Source organism: Olea europaea, chromosome 8, assembly GCF_002742605.1.
Source record: "Olea europaea var. sylvestris chromosome 8, O_europaea_v1, whole genome shotgun sequence".
Lineage (NCBI taxonomy): Eukaryota > Viridiplantae > Streptophyta > Magnoliopsida > Lamiales > Oleaceae > Olea > Olea europaea.
The window spans coordinates 15,279,684-15,296,976 of record NC_036244.1 but is presented as its reverse complement, the minus strand read 5'-3'; the positions used below and the strand labels follow the sequence as shown (position 1 = coordinate 15,296,976).

Genomic DNA, 17,293 nt, shown 5'->3' with positions numbered 1-17,293 from the left:
ATTTGATCCAATATAACTTTATGTTTAAAAATTAATTTCCAAATAAAAATTTAGATAATTTCTTCCCAAAAACTCTTCTATAAGAAGTAAAAGCAAAATTATAAGTCATGCCAAACAAGCCCTTAATCAAGAACCATATGATCATTACATCATGCTTGAAAAATGCAGGTACACAAATGGAATCCAAAGGATCATCAGAAAGGATTAATCCATTTGTACATATGAAAGTTTCACAGAAGATTGTTAGAATACTCTCGTAATATATGGCCCACCGTGAAAAAAGCAAATTGCCAAAAAATTTCCCTCCCACCCCCCTATGCGTGTCTTCTGGCATGCACAAGCTTCTGTGAAGGAGCCTATTGTACATCTCTTCACATTCCAGAACATACGAACTCAGAGGTAGAGTATTTGACTCTCCAATATACTGAAGGGCCAGATGATCAGAACGAGTCAGCAATAATGGGAGCTTCCACCAATGATTCAAAAATAAATAGACAAATTTGTTTTTAGACGGTGGAGGAATTTTGTAAGATGTTCTAATTTAAAGAACAAAAACAAGATTCCACGATCCACTGTCAAAAGCGAACTGCCGGACAATGACTGAAACAGGTACACGGAGGATTCTCAAATATTTACAAAATTGATTTTTCCTTCATAAGATTTTGTTCTACAAATTATTTATCAAACAACATAGAGCAGAGAAAAAAAATCAACGAACAAACAAAGCTACGGATTCTTCTACTTGGATGACACCAAAGAATATTTACAGCAGTCCCTTACCGCTCCTTCCACCTATCACAACTTTTTGGGGTAAAGCGTAAACCAAATCTACCAACATCCTAAAACAAACCTCCAGAACTTGTTCTCTTCGGTTGACACAGCAATAAAAAACCACTCTCAAAACTGGCAAGAGGTCCCAAGCCTCTGCCTCTGCCTATGGCCAAGGGTCACAGACTTGCGCTTCTCAAATGCAGGGTAAAGCAGCTCTTGGAATTTCTCCAGAAACAGTGCCCATTCTTCCTCGTTCATGTCTGCTAGCTTCACAAAGCTCACACTCGCAGGAAGCTGCTCATTTGCACTCCTGTGGCCTGATGATGAACCAGCAAGATAGCCATGATCAGGCTTTGCTCCTGAAAATTTTGTGAACTTTTGGCTCTCACCTAAGCTAGTATTTTTGAGTGATGTGGATAGGTTCGAAATGGTAGTGATCCTTTCAATGATTGGGACACCAACGAATTCCTTTTCCTTTTCCTCATCTTCTCTTTCATTTTCCTCTTCCTCGTCCTCTTCAATGCTTTCCTCTAGTTTATAAAGGGCAGTACGGCCACTAATGCCTCCAAATCCAAAAGGGAAGGGCGTTCCTGCCATGAAGTCCTCAGAGACCATTCTAGGGGTAAAATCGGACCTGCCATCTTCATAATCTATGTCAAATTGAAACTCCTCGACATCAGCACGAGCCTCGGGCGACATGTCCTCTGCAACCAGCCTTTTTGCTTCAATGCATACAACCTCGAGCTCACTAGGTTCCTCATCACCCCTGCGAAACTCACGACTCATCATCTCACCTATCTCAGCAAGACATAGCCCATTAACAGCAGCAGCTTTGAGGAAAATTGTGCATAAGACCAGTACTCGCAGACAAGCATCTCGAATCATGGGGAGTTCACTTCGCAGCATCTCTGAATCTGTAATAGGATCAAGATTTTCTATATACTCAAGCTCGTCATCTGAAAATGGGATTGAAGCTTGAGGCCAATGGATCCATTCAAAATATGGGTCTTCCAAACATTCTGGCAAGCAGAGGCCATGATCAATAGGGATAAGTTCCACTTGACCAAACCTGCCAAAACCGTCGAGCTTCCTTACTAAAAGGTTGCCTGCATGCCTATCTGTGTTAAGAATCCTAATGTCTAGTATCCCAATGCGATGCACAGCAGCAACTGGGAAACTTGAGGTTCCATGGTCACTGGCATCAAAATCGTGTGGAATGAACTGTTGAAAAGAAGCAATCTTGCTAACAAGATTCTTGTTTTGAGGCTTGTTTCCATTCACACCATCATTTACATTGAAGATTGAGTGAGTGATATTCACCAATGCAGTAGGTGGTACATTTGCAAAATGATCATAGTCAAGCAGATATGCAGCCACCTCTCTGAACCCCGTTTCACCAACACGCACAGAACGCTTTAAGCCAGGTTGCCCAAGAGCTTTACCAACAAAACCTTTCGGATTGTTTGGTGCAAACGGTTCTTCATCTGTTGGCTTCACAATGGCAACATTCTCACCTCTTTTGTTTCGGAAATAATATGCTCCTCCAAGCCCACTATGAACAGGGAGAGGATCAACTCCATTATTTATCCCCTTAACAATTTCCTTAACAAGTTGTTTCATCTTGGCATAACATATTGACTTCCCCAATATCTCTATTGGGCCACTTTGATCTCTCTGTTGGATGTCCCTCGCAGTAGGAGAGAGACAGGGAGTTGACGAGCTTCTATGCATAAGGTTGCGAGTTAGAAGAAGGTGAGAATCATTTCGAATGGCACTGAGGTCATTCTTCAACACCATATCACCAAATGTCAAAGAACTCTCCTCAGTTGGAAAATTCAGTGCAAGCTGCAATCTCCGCTTCACAGTATGTGCATTGTCACTCCGCTCCAACTCCATCCCCAAAACGCAACCTGTCTCTGTTTGAACAAAAACTCGTCTCCTTCCTGCTAGCTTCCCTTCCATCCTGTTGGTTCCACTGTACTCCCCATTAGCAAGTGGGCTTTTGAACACTGACACAGCCATCTGGGTCTGAACTGGGCTATCCAATTTAGGGGACATGGACGATAGAGAAAGATCAACAACGGTGGTTCTCACAATTGGTAATAGAGATGGCAACAGAAGAGAGCTTCTCTGTCTCTCTCAAATGAATGCCAAACTCAGATTCCGATTGTGATTGAACCAGATAATTATCCAATCCAACAGTGATCATCAATCAGCAAGCCAAGATCCAAACCACTGCCAGCCAAACAATGCCAAAATACAGAACAAGGCACAGAACTGACTTAGAGAGAGACTCCAAGTCTGTGAGCACTACATCAAGAGGGCCATCAGTTGATTCAGACAAATAACGGGTATTGATACTTAAGAAATTAGAAAAAATAAAATAGAATCATAAATTCTAATAAAACTACTCTAATCAACTCGAAATTTTAAGAAAACTCAACATTACAAACTAAAACCAACAAAATTCAATGACTCCATATTTTCTGTTACAAGAACAAGAATCACTGAGACAAATACCAAACACATGCATGCACCGCCGAGTTTTGTGAATACAAATCATGCTTTCATCAAGAACTACAAAAATCTAACCATCCATTTACCTTTATCTTGCTACTAAAGAAATCTAAGCAAACAAATATTTTTACAATATGAAGCTCAGGCAAGCGAGATCAACTACACACCATTCAACATTAATTTCACAATCAATGCCGAGCTATAATTTCTTTAAAAATGCATCAGCTTATACACTTAATTTATCCGTATTTAGTAAACTAATTAAACAACATTACTGTCATTTATTACACTCGTTTTTCTCCAATACTTGTCATAAAAATGAAGAACATAATCCTATAATAGTTCTTCAAACAAAAATAATTTCTTCCTCTTCAAGAAAAAAAAGTGTAATCCAATTAAATGATTCAAGAGCCAATCCGAAGCGCTGATTCAAACAATAATCACAAAAATAAATACAAATTCGAAATATTAACTTACCAGACGGCCAGATCTGAAGGATTATTGCTCCGTTTCCCTGTTTCCCAACAATATGTAGACCTTCCAACAAAAAAAGATCAGAAAATGCGGAATCAAAGCTGTCGGGACAACAGACAACACACGGTTCAATAGCTAGGATTTAATCCAAGATTTTCTCTCAAGAAATCCCCCTATGGTCCAAGCCAACCGACCCTCTTCTTCCTTGCTCTACACTCTCTCACTCTTAATCCTCTCTCTACATCCACAACCGGATATATGTATGTATATATAAAATCTTTAGTTTTTCTTTTTCTTTAATTTCTTGGTCTTCTTAGAATGTTCCTTTATAACTCTCTACAGTGACCAATTGGACGCGTGAAGTGCGGTTACTCTAAAGAGACCCGGGTTACATATTGACATTCGTGGAAGGGTCTGGAATCCGAAATCAGAGCCGTTGATGTGAAGTGGTAGGATGTGCCGACGTGGAGAGAAGTGATTGGTTATTGACGTGGCATGCCTAGCGAATACCGGGGTGTTCACAGTTCTCTGACCATTACCATAGATCGATTTTGACTGCGACTGGTAGATTTAATGGACTTAAATACCCTTCTCTATAAAGAAATTGCATAAAAGGACAAAAACCAACCTTTCACCCTTTCACTATTCCACTTGACCTAATTAGGTGGTTTAATTTTCATCACATAATAGGATACTTACAAATTAATTAATTTATTTTTTTCCATTTTATGTTAAAATTTTAAATTAACTATTTCATTTGATCAATTCGACTAGAAATATAATGGAGCTCGAGTCGATGCAAATGCTAATAAAGAATTGGATAATTTGGATTTTTTCTTTTTAAATATGTAGAAAAATTATTAGTTCATGTGATAATATAGTGATTGTGGGTTCTGTGTTGGGATGAATTTTACTGTGCCAAGCTCTAAACGAGAGTTTTCAATGTTTATGTCAAATATAAAAAGAGTGGACACCAATAACGTTGCAACGAGACATGCATGATGAGCAAAGGGTTGGATTTTCTCAAGAGAGGCAAAAAGGGATTTCTTTGGTCAAGGTCAAGTCCAATTTTGGACATGAAATTTTTTGTCAATATTTGAATTGGAGATGAGTTATTGTCACGCTTGTTTAATCTTATCATCTAAATGTCTTAATCTGCAAGAACATAGTGGACTTCCCCAAATAGGGTCACAAAGTGGTAAATTAGTCATTTAATAGCTCGTAGTCAAGACAGACTGGATCGTGTTAAATTTTATATTTGATTGTATAATTATTTTCTAAAACTTAATATACATGGAAAGTATCAATAAGTACTTTTTAATTAATATTAGAGGGTCATATCACCAACCACTCATGTCAATCGTAGTAGAAATTCAATATTTTATTTTATTTTGTGATTGAGGGAACATGATCTATGCAACTTGTTTAAAAAGATGAAGCTATTTCTTGATTGATGTGGTGGCAATTTGATTGTGACACATTTTATTAATCTGCATAATTAAGTTGAGCTTTTGGATGCTTTTTCTATTTGTGATTGAAGATCTCCATAAAATTTTCACTAATTTTAACTATAAAATATATTCTATCATATATTTTTTGTAATTTTGTTATGAAATTTTAGTTCCATATACTTGAATTAGTAATGGTTACAATGACACTAAGAGAGTGTTTCGTGAGAATTGAAATTAGATTTTTTAATAGATTGTGATAAAAAAAAAAATTTTTGAAATGTGTGAATGAATGGTTATGAAACCCATGAAAAATTTGATTAATACTGATTATATGACTTTAATTTAGATTAAAATAAAGTTTTAATCCAAACCAAACAAACTCTAAAAAAACCCTACACTTTGCATTTCTAAGCCTCAATCTAACTCAAGCAAACAACAAACTCAATGTTGGAAACACTTCATAAATTTCATTGTTGATTTCTGAAATGCAAAGGAAGACAAATAAAAATCAGACTAACATTAAAATTTCAAGAAACTGAAATGTAAGTTTACTTCCATTTTCAATTTATTTTCAAGATAAATATTTTAATTTCAAATCATTTTTATACAAAAATTTATGAACACCAATTGCCATAGATATCTGCACGAATCCCACAATACTATAAATCTTAGGAATAATAACATTATGAGCCTAAGTAACTAGTGGCATTTTCAATGGATTCTTTAAGCAAAAATTCTCTATATTTTAAATAGTCAACTTTTACGATTATGGTCCAAAAAACTTTCAAATTAATATTTTAAATACTGGGCTGGTCTTGAGAATTTTGAAGCCCTAGACGATTCATTATTATGAGGCCCTTAAACATAAAAAAAATTCTACATGCATAAAAATAATTAAATTTTTAAATAAATCATATATTTACATTTTAAACAAAAACCTAGCACGATTCAAAAGATAAAGTAGCAAATTCAAGTTATTTTCGATATATCATATTATGGACATTATGGACCTGTGAAAAAATTATTTTGGATAAATCAAATTCAAATCATAACTTATTAAAGTAAACTATTGAATGTGTAATATTGCTTTTCAAATTAAATCATACTACCATAATAATATTAGACTCATTTGATAGCTTGTAATTAATAATGTATATTAAACTCAAGAAAAAATTATTTTAAATAAGATCGAACTAAGTTAGAATCGACCAAATAAATTATTGTTAAATAAATTTTTAATTAATCCATCTTTTAAATTTATACTAATTTAATTGGACTTTTGCCATGGTTTTCATTTGGAGGCCCCCTTAGGTGTGAGGCCCTAAGCCATTGCTTAATTGGCCTTGGTTGAAGGCCGGCCTTGTTAAAATAGAAAGTGTGTTTGACTCTATAAATTTAAAAAGCTTAATGTATTTAAAATAATTCAAGTTTCAATGGAGAAAAATAATGCAATTAGCTGGCGGGAATCTAATCAAAAAACAAATCATATGACTTTTGAAAAAGACATATACCAATTAGTAGGTCCATTTACATTTTTTCTTAGGTGAAGGATTTTGATGTAATTTAGGTGAAGAGTTTAATCAAAAAATGTTGACTAAAAAGAACATATTTGACTCTCATTCTTGACTTTCTTGGCCTAAAGATGGGTTTGATATATTATAATCAAATGAAACATTTTGCCAACATTAATCTAATCAAGAGAATTGAATACTTCAAATTAAACTTTTTGCCAATATTAATCCAATCGAGAGAATTAAATACTATATAAATTTAATCCCAATATTGGATGGTTGATTATGTATACTACACTGCTCAAAACCATACTCCGTGTCACCTTGAGAAACTATGATAGATCATACAAGTTATTTTTTTTTTATCACTATATTCATTGAAACATAAAAAGGATCAAATCCCATTCTTGAGTCGATTTTGTTATGATTTGGTTTCATCACTACATGTCAAATGTGGTTCCGTGTAAAATCCCCATTGATATTTTGTTTGGTTTAATTCTTGTTAAATAGAACTAGTAGCACCTTATCCACTCCTGCATTTTATCCGCCTAAGTTCTAACACTATATTTATCCAAACACTAGATTTCTTCAATAATATATAATTATCAGCATTGAAAAATTCGTCAATAACAACATTTTTGGATCACAATTTGGACATACTACAAATTTTAAAATGAAAACCAATTATAAATTCTATTCTATTCACATGATGATGAATCCTCACATCGCCTCTCTTTAATTATTTTATTTTACATGTTAATATTATCTTTGTTCTAACCGCCTCCCAATTGTGTCGTATTATAAAATATAGAGCTGTGTTATTCGTACAGACTCATTTGCACAGGGTCTGTACAGATGCACACACATTCACTTTTTAAATTTTTTTTCTTTAACTTATATATTAATGAAATCAAGATAAATTTACAGCCATGCTTGCCACAATTTTATTTAAAATAAATAGTTATATTAATTTTTACATAACATACAACATTAGAAACATCTAATTTGACCATCAATGTAAAAAAAGGAATACGACATATTTATAAAATAATACATTATAAAAAAAATCCTTGAGTGTCATATATATCGTATATGCTACATATATTACATGCAATTAAGTTCATTTGACAAGTCTACAATTGTTTTTTATTTACTCACATAAATTTTTATTTTATTAAAGGTTCATAAAAATGAATAGCGTAGTATGTTATGTAATATATGTTAGATTTTTTTTTTTTTAACGATCAAAAAAAATATATATGTTAGATTTTCAAAAAAATAAACTTTGGAAAAAAAAAAATAAAAGAAGAAGAAGAAGAAGCAGACTCTTTAATAATTTTAAGTCTTTGACATTAAACTAACTCATAAAACCACCTTTTGCAAACATTTGCGGAACGAGGACTCAAATCTAGTTAGATCTAATTTAACTACGATTTTTTGTTGGGAGCAGAAGTTTCAATAACACACGTTGATTTCAAATCGAATTTTAAAGAACTAGATTATATGACAATATTGAAGTATACTAGATCACACATCGAAAAACAAGGTTTAGAAGTAAAGAAAAAAAGGATTAATGGCAAAGAACGATGTTTATTAATTCATCAATATGGAAAATACAAAACAATTTAATAATTGGCTTCTATCTGTTACACTACCTAAACTAACAAAGGAGCCTAATATTTATACTACACGGCCAGACCCTAAGTAGAGTTCCAAAAGGCAAGAAATTAGGTTACAATTAGGAATTTGATCTCCTTTCCAACTCTAGACAAATTATGTTTCTTCAATCTCCTAATTTGAGTCACATTCCTAACATTTTTTCTCAAAAAAATGAAAAATCATATAAAACAAAATTCACAAAATTCAGTTGGGCCCCCAACTCCGTCCACCACTGTTTGCCGGCAAATTATAATTTATACTTTACTAGATTATGGCTTAAGTTTTTATAAAAGATTATCCAAATTATTATGCTCTGCTTGGCAGTCGTTATTGTAATAAATCAAAAACCACATCTTAATTTGTCTACCATTAAAGACCAAGTATTATAATCATTTTGTTAATGCCACGAATATCCTCAATCGTACATCTTTATTTCTATATGCCTTGGGAAACGACAGTTATGATTGAGGAAATTAGACACAGTATTCTAAAACAAAGAAGAATTATTTAATACATTTAAACCAAATTAAAGTTTTAATAACCGTATTATTTAAAAAAAAAAAAAATTGCTACGGAATTTTATGCTACGTTGTCCATTTTGAGCAATTCAAAATCTACTAGAAAACTTGCAATGTGGCCATGATAAATATGTTATGGACGAAGTCTATATCTCAAAAATTATCTCGCATGAAATATAGAACGCAAAATAAAACCATAATTATTAAGTTCATTTCTTGCGGCTATTTTTGACTTGTGATTATGGACTCGTCGTTTATCAATTTTTAAATTTGAAAGATGTATTTCAAAGTTTGTCATGAATACTTTGAAATGATAATAAAAATCTTACCCGACAATTGAAGGAATATAGCCTGTAAATAAATTAAAAGAGGTAACGCCAAAAGAAAAATTAAATGAAAGGAAAAAAAAAATTAATTTTGTCACTTTTTCATAGAAAAGTGATAGAATGTCACTTATTCACACTCTCATTTTTTCAAACACTTTGGATGCATAAATTGAATTGATTTAAAGAATTATGAATTGAATGCAATATTAAAAAAAAAGGTTTGAATTCATATATTTAAATTTTCAAAAACACATGCGTATGTATCTAGTTAATTGCTCCAATGAGATATTACGACTTTTTCATAAAATAAGGTTTGAATTGAATGTGAGATTAAAATAAGGTTAAAATTCGTATATTTAAATTTCCAAAATTCACACATATGTTATCTAGTTAATTGCTTTAATGAGATACTGCGACTTTTCGTAAAAAAGTGACAAAATATTTCTTTTTCACATTCACATTTTCGCAAACACTTTAGATGGCGACTTTTTTTTAGAGAAATTGACAAAATGCACTTTTTCACATTCTCATTTTGATAAACACCTTAGATGCATCAATTGAATTGTCATATGAAACATGGTGACAGTTCTAGATCTCTTATTATCTATACCAAGCAGGGGCGGACCTGTGGGGTCCTATAGTGTACCCCCAGATTTATTTATTTATTTTATTTTATTATTATTTTTATGTCAAAGTTTAAAACCTACACTACAAATATATTATGTAACCGGTAGTTCCAAACTCAAATTTATGCATTTGTCTCTCTCTTCCAATTTGTCCACTACGGACTACCATTACGATTTACAATTTATCCATCATTTGAAAGTTTGATTGCGATCCCATAATGGAAAGTGTCAGGGTTCGCCTTTGATACCAAGAATGCGTTAAAAGAAAAACCCAATTGCAAGCATTCTATTGATACAAAGTTATTTTTCAGACCATCGTATTCAAACTCAAAATCTAACTAGATATGAAGCATGATCGCGTAAATATGCATATGATTCAGGCATAGAAAATGGCACACTCTTCAAAAGGAAATGCATACACATATAATCAAAATGCTATATCTAACAACAAAAACATCAGATCAACCAACAACAAATGAAAATCACGAAAAGAACCTTATAGATTCAGGGAAGAAAACTTTGGGAGTAGGTAGCTGAAGCAACACTTGATCCAGATTGTGCTTGGTTTATGGAATATTTTCTCTTTTCCCTTCGATTTTCCTTGATTTCTCGAGCTTGACAGTGCTAAATTTTGTTTGCTACCGTGCGTTTAGGTTTGACCATGAAAAATACGTTCAGTTTTTACTATTTGCCATTTAATTCAAATTTATCATGTCTTTTCAATATGAACCCAAAATGTAGAGTATTTGAGTAAGTACCCCTTTATAACTTAGTGCTTGTTTAGTACAGATTTTAAGTCAATTAAAATTATTTTTTTTATTGTTATTTCACTATTTCAACTGTCATTTTTGAATTTTTCTCTCACAAGTAGAATTTAATTTATCTCTAATGGTCAAAAAATCAATTATCAAAATTCCTAAGAAACAAACACTTAATTAGTAGGCCGATCAAGATTTTTAAAGTGGTGCTAGGTGAAGATTTTGGTGTAATTTAGGTGAAGAGATCCGAGTCCAAATTGTTGACTTCAAAGTGCGTATTTGACTTCCATTATTGACTTTTGTCCTAAAAATGGGTTTGGTATTTACCGATAAAACATTTTAGACACCATACCCTAATCAACACAATTAGGTGATTAACTATATGGATTCTTTCCAATTATTTATTGACCAGGAAAAAAATTCAAATGAATGTCACGTCTCTACCCATTGTATTCTACCTACCCACTCTGATACCATTAGGCAAGATTACCTGACCAATTAAAGTACTCGACGACTATTTGTACTTCAATGATCAAGTAAATTGTTGAAACAAAGTATATGAAGAATAGAGTGCGGGAGAGACCATTAGACTAAATTTTGCCACAGATTAAGAGAATGCGCTTGCATTTGACTACGTATAGGAGAGATTCATAATAGAATGACGTTAAGTTGCAACCCTCCTTCCACGCGTTATGTTTTCATTGGCCGATAGAAGCCTAGTTTGTTACAATAAATTTCATTTTGATGTACACGTTTTCATATACGATTGAGTTACATTGTATAGATTGATTTCGACTTTTTCTTAATCTTCAAGGATCTTGTGTTGATTTTTAGGAGATGATAAAGTAATTGCCTTACAAGACTTTTCATTCCAAAATACTTCTATATCCTGTTATTGGGGATCTTGAATCACTCATTGTGTCAGACATAACTTGGAGGCATTCATTCATCGAACCCATGGGACTTTACCATGAGGATTATGGCAATAAGGGGTTCGATGGGGATGTGTGGTTCTTGCCTAGTGGTGCTTCTTGCGAAGACTGTAAGGGATCCTTTAATAGTTCGACTGTCCTTCTCAAGTTGGGATAGAGAGCATGAGAAATATGCATGATCACCACATGGCTTACAGTCAAAGACCTACATGGCATTCATTTCCACGATGATGCTTAAGTGGCTTCTCAACAGAATTGGAGGCGTAATATTATATATTGAATAATACTATCTAGCACCACCGATCTTATACTGTATTTAAAAAATAAAAAAAAAACTATGTGATGGTAAGGGGCGGATCAAGGGCCGAGCTGTGCTACAGTTTGTCCCTACAACCCAAATGTTAATTTTTAAAAAAAATTAAGTATTTTGTGTGTGTGTGTGTGTGTGTGTGATTTTATTTATTTCATTTATTATGTATTAGCCCGTCTTGAATTTTTTATTGGATCCGTCATTGGTGATGGTTCAATTAAAAGTAAAATTATGTGATTCGTTTAATAAGGCCTTGTTCAAGAAAATATTATTTTGATTTAAACTCCGCAAGTGTGTAGTTCGTAGCAAGTAATAAATTGTAATGAAGAGTTTCGAATGTTGTCCCATAGAAATTGAGTTAGCTTAATTTTACCTATCGAGCCTTAACCGAAACCAATTCGTCAATCAAGATATTTGTAACGTAACTATACCTAAACTAGATTATGTATGCAAATGTGAATGAATGAAACGAAATTAGAATGCAAAGTGATGTATGAAGTGCAAGTTGTTAAATTTAATGAATGAACGGTGCACTAGGATTGCGAATTCTCATGCAATGATTTCTTTTAATCCTAGTTCTACAAATTGACAAAACGTTTGAATGTTGAAATATCAATGTTCCTATTTTATCCAACATTTACTCTCGAGTAATATTGAACCTACTCTCATTTATGACCAGACTATATCTCTATGATGGATGCGAATATATAAGAATGCATAAATTTTTGTGAATACTTAGAGATTTATGTAGGGCATAGTGGTATATCTGTATTCACTATCGGACCCTACAATGGTTTATACCCTGTCGAACCTATTTTTCGTCTCTCGAATGCATGAAATAAGCCACCAACTCACACAATCACGCACACATAATTATGGAAGAAAATTAATTGTATATAAACCATTCAAATTCGTAGAACATGTTTTAATGTCAATAATATAAAACTAGAAATCAAAGATTACATCACATGATTCATCGTTCTCTTAGTACAGATTTATGTAGCCTAACATTGGGAAAGAAATAAAACACAAAGAAAATTTAAGATATGACATCACTGGGTTAATATTCTACTTGAATCTTCGTGTTTTGTCCTCGTGTTTGAGGCTTAAAATCTCCTTCAAAGTGTATTCTATGTATTCTCAATGTATTTCCCCCCTTGATTTGACGGCTCTTGGGTTTTTTTACATGTCCCACAACTTATTTTCCATAAGAATTTGAATCAGAGAAGGAAATTGAAAATCTTAGGACGGAATACTTTCATGCGATTGTATGGTTCAATAGGTCAGCCCTCCTGGAGTCTCTAATTGCCAACATGTGATCGCATGGTATAAAGTTTCTTCCAAAAGTGGTGTTTTGGTCCCCGAACTTCAAATTCTTATCTTTTGACTTCTTTTCTCCTTTTTCTTCTCCCAACACTTCAAATCTTCAACAAATTGGTCCTCGATCCTCTTCAAATCTTCAACAAATGGGTCCTTGATCCTTTCACATATTTGTTTATGCTTTCGGCTCAACTTTTGGCTATTTACACTTTGGTCCTTGAACTTTCATTTTCTTCCATTTTGGTGCTTTTCGCTTCTTTTCTCTTGAATTCCCCCATACCCATCAATATAGTCCTACGAAATGAAATTGTATTGAATTAAGTCGTATTTAAACACTATTGTCTACACTTCGTCATGTTTTGTGGTGGAATAAGTGTATAAAAATGCACTTTTCTAGCCTCCTATTCTATGTTACCTAAATTGGTACTATATCACTAATTGTGCTAAATTACATTACTCTCATAATCAACACTTTCATAATTTTTTCATCTACTTCAATTTCAACATTATTTTTCATAATCTGTGAATTAAAATCAACATTATATTGATTTATATGAATTTACACCAACTGATATGGGTAGATAATCAACACTTCCGTCGTTTTAAAAAAAGGAAAAAAAACAAATACGAAACTAGGAATTAACAATATTTTTTAATATGAATTTATAACAACTGATTGGGTAATAAATCAACCAACACTTGTGTCGTCTTTAAAAATAATAATAATAATAATAATAATAATAATAATAATAATAATAATAATAATAAGGAACTAGGAATTATATTTTTTTTTTCATAATTTACAATTTCCTTTTCAAGCATAAAAAGAATCGGAAACTGTTTCTATCATAGTTTAGTTCTCTCTACACATGAAACTATTGAATTCCATAGGTAAAATTCTTGGTTTATGAGAACAATATCTAATCGAAATTTGGCTACCTTTACATTCATTAGGTAATGTCAAGTCGGTAATCCAACTTGATAACCCATGAAGACCGATTGAGGAACCAATTCGTCAAAAAAAAAAAAAAAAAAAAAGGGAAAAAAAAAAAAAAAAAAAAAAAAAATTCCAAACATGCCGACTAAACTAGCTAATAAATTCAATGAAATGTATAGGTGTGTTGACACATAAAAATTTAGCCCAAATCGAACAGCCCAAGGAGTGAAGCCCAATTGGAGGATTCCCAAATCAGATAGCCCAAAGAACGAAACCCAATCGAACAAATCAAGATGAAGGCCCAAATAAGGAGGCCCAAGAATACGGTAACGCCATCGCCCAAGTTTGCAAGTCGCCCAAAATCTGAGCAAATGGAGTGTCATACAGTCGCCCAGAGCTATTACTCTATTCTCGCCCAAACCTTCAAGTCGCCCAAGGTCTTAACAAACATAAAGCGTCGTGGTTATCAAAAAGTGCAGTTATCAAAGCAGTTATTAAAGCAGCCCTATCACGTTCCACGATTCAAGGAATTCAATCGAAAGCGGTTGAACGATGAAGAGTAATGGCAACAGTTAAAAAAGGCAGTTTTCATGACAAGTTGGCCATTACGAAGAAAGTGGGTAGTTATAGGATGATCAAGCAGTTTTTAGAGCGGTTGATCACAAAGAGATCGTCCATGAAGTATAAAAGGGAGAAAGGACATGGAAGCAAAGGACCGAATCCAAAACTCTCGAACAGAGAACATGTAATTTTAATTTCCTTAGTTTTTAGACTTAAACACTTTTCTTTCGGTAACTCGTGTGCTTGCGCCCCTTGGAGGCACTTTGTTTTTCATTTCCAATTGTAAAGTCATCGCCAATAAAAGAACACCCCATTTTGGGACTTTGTTTCAAGAGGTTTTGTCCCTTACACAATCGTCTGATCCTTTTAATTGTTAGCGACTAACCCGCGCGAAACAATTTGGCACGCCCAGTGGGACAGTGGTGTTAGGTGTTGAAAGTACAAAAGGTAAAACAATATACCTCAGAGATTCGATAAGGAAGCAGCAAGTCAGGGAGGAATCCAGTCTGTGATCGAGCGATATGAGGAGCAGCATGCCTCTCCACGAACAGATGGACAGAATCAGAGCAGTAACAGTCGTTACGAACCAATGACGGAGTTAAGTTCTCGAACCATGCGTGCATTACTTGGAGAACTCACGCAAGACGTCGTTGAACAGGTAAATCTTCAAAGTATTCATAATATAGAAAGATTTACGCAAAATGGGAATGTACACTATGATAATATGGCCAAACAACTAAAGACGTTGAATGAAACAATGAATAAGTTAGTAGGCCAAATTTGTCAATCGGCTATACCTCTTACAAACTACTTTCAAACTAGGACAATTGTGGGACATAATCCCTCAGTCCTAAATCCGAATCAAGGGGTAGAACCACTTTCTGGTCCCTTTACTTCAAACCAAGGGGGTACTACAGTGCCAAATCAAAACAATGGTAGTGGTATGCCTAACTTGGGGGGTAATCCAAACGTGAGAGATAATGTCCTAAACAATGGACAGAATATTCCACGTGTTAATGAGGGAATAGATGTTCAGGCTAATGGTAATGGCCCTAATCATGGTAATTTTGTTGCCAATCAAGTACCAAATATCAGGCCTCATGTAAATCAACCGGTTAACCAACCTATAGGAATTCCATATGACCCTAACGTTATGTTGAGGAACCAAATTATGGAAATCGTACAGGATTTGATGGCTCTTGGGGTGCGTCCCGTCATTAGGCCTACGTACACAAAGTCATATCCTGATTGGGTAGACCAAGCATATCCATGGCCTAGAGGGTACAAAGTGCCAGAATTCTCACTGTTTACCGGTTTAGGAGAGGTGTCTACTCTAGAACACATAGGGTGATTCACATTGCAAAGTGGTGATGTAACCGATTACCATAAAATGAGGCTTTTCCCTAGTTCGTTAACAGGAGTAGCTTTCTCCTGGTTCATCAACTTGCCAGAGAACTCTGTTCAAACATGGCAACAATTGGAACAGTTGTTTCACGCTCAGTTTTATAAAACTGAGTCTGAAGTCACTTTGGCTGATTTGGCGAATCTACGTCAAATGCCAAACGAATGAGCAGAAAGCTTTCTCCAAAGGTTCAAGACAGCAAGAAGCAAGTGTTTTGTACCTCTGCCCGAAAAAGAATTTGTCAAGATCGCTCAGGGCTGCTTGAGCTTTGATTTAAAAAAGAAGTTCCAGGACAAGGAATTTCCTGACCTTTTCCAATTGAGTGCGAATGTGATTAGGTATGAGCGGCGGATAAGAGAGGAAGAACAAATGAAAAATTCTAGTAAAGGGACTTATTACAAAGACCCAAATTTTGACGTTCATACCATCGACGACAAGTCATACGATCAGGCCGAAATGTGTTTGGCCGAATTGATCAAAGGAGATACATATACTTGTCCTATAATGGCCAAGCCTAGACCATCAGACAAAGATGAGCCCATAAAAGATGGAAACATAAATGCTAGAACGTTCTCGTTCGACGTAACCAAAGCTGACCTTATATTTGATAAATTATATAGGGATAAGCTAGTTAAAATTGAGCGATAAGTATAAATTGCCAAACCCTGAAAAAATTAAGGGTAAAAAATATTGTAAGTGGCATAATGCATGGTCACATTTGACTAACAATTGCTTGATTTTCCGTCATGTATTGCAGGATGCCATTGAATCAGGACGAATTACGTTCGATGATAAGAAAAAGATGGCAGTGGACGAAAATCCTTTCCCACAGCCACTTGGAGTAAACATGGTGACATTTGGATTCAAAAACAAGTTGCCAAAATTCAAGTTGGTCGTAGATGATGGAGAAGAGGATCCTAGACCACATCCTAGCGTCTTTGAACGAATCAAGGGAAAAGAACCAAAAAAGGACGAAGACGTCCTGTGTGCAAGGTGTAAAAGAGAAGTGAATGGAAATACTGAGAAATCCGGGACATGGCAGCATCCTCATCGCCCTACCTTCTTCCCAAACACTCAGCCTGGTAGAGGGCGAGGTACATCATTCTATAGAGGACCGCCTTTTGAGAGGCAGTTCAGGCCAGCAGATAATGGAAGAACATTCAGGCCGCAATCTCGCCGGCCAAATGTATGGTATTCATTCCAGTATAATGCAGGAAGGG

The 17,293-nt window shown here is 34.3% G+C and overlaps 1 protein-coding gene across 2 annotated transcripts; it reads right to left on the bottom strand.

Annotated features, from left to right (window-relative positions):
• Nucleotides 1-573: 573 nt before the first annotated feature.
• On the bottom strand, nucleotides 574-4,128 carry LOC111398934 (phosphatidylinositol 4-kinase gamma 5-like). Of its 2 annotated transcripts, none has more exons than XM_023026102.1 (2): nucleotides 3,766-4,128; nucleotides 574-3,072 (listed from the first exon to the last, which is right to left on the bottom strand). In XM_023026102.1, exon 2 carries the CDS (start codon nucleotides 2,827-2,829, stop codon nucleotides 898-900), a length of 1,932 nt encoding a protein of 643 aa, XP_022881870.1. In that variant the 5' UTR covers nucleotides 2,830-3,072; nucleotides 3,766-4,128; the 3' UTR covers nucleotides 574-897. The 2 variants fall into 2 exon arrangements, with proteins under 2 accessions (XP_022881870.1, XP_022881869.1); XM_023026101.1 differs by having other exon boundaries at nucleotides 574-3,081; nucleotides 3,766-4,127.
• Between the last annotated feature and the right edge of the window lie 13,165 nt (nucleotides 4,129-17,293).

Bases quoted from the DNA above. Each gene is read 5' to 3' on its own strand.
- LOC111398934 (XM_023026102.1), bottom strand. From the start codon at position 2,829: ATGTCCCCTAAATTGGATAGCCCAGTTCAGACCCAGATGGCTGTGTCA.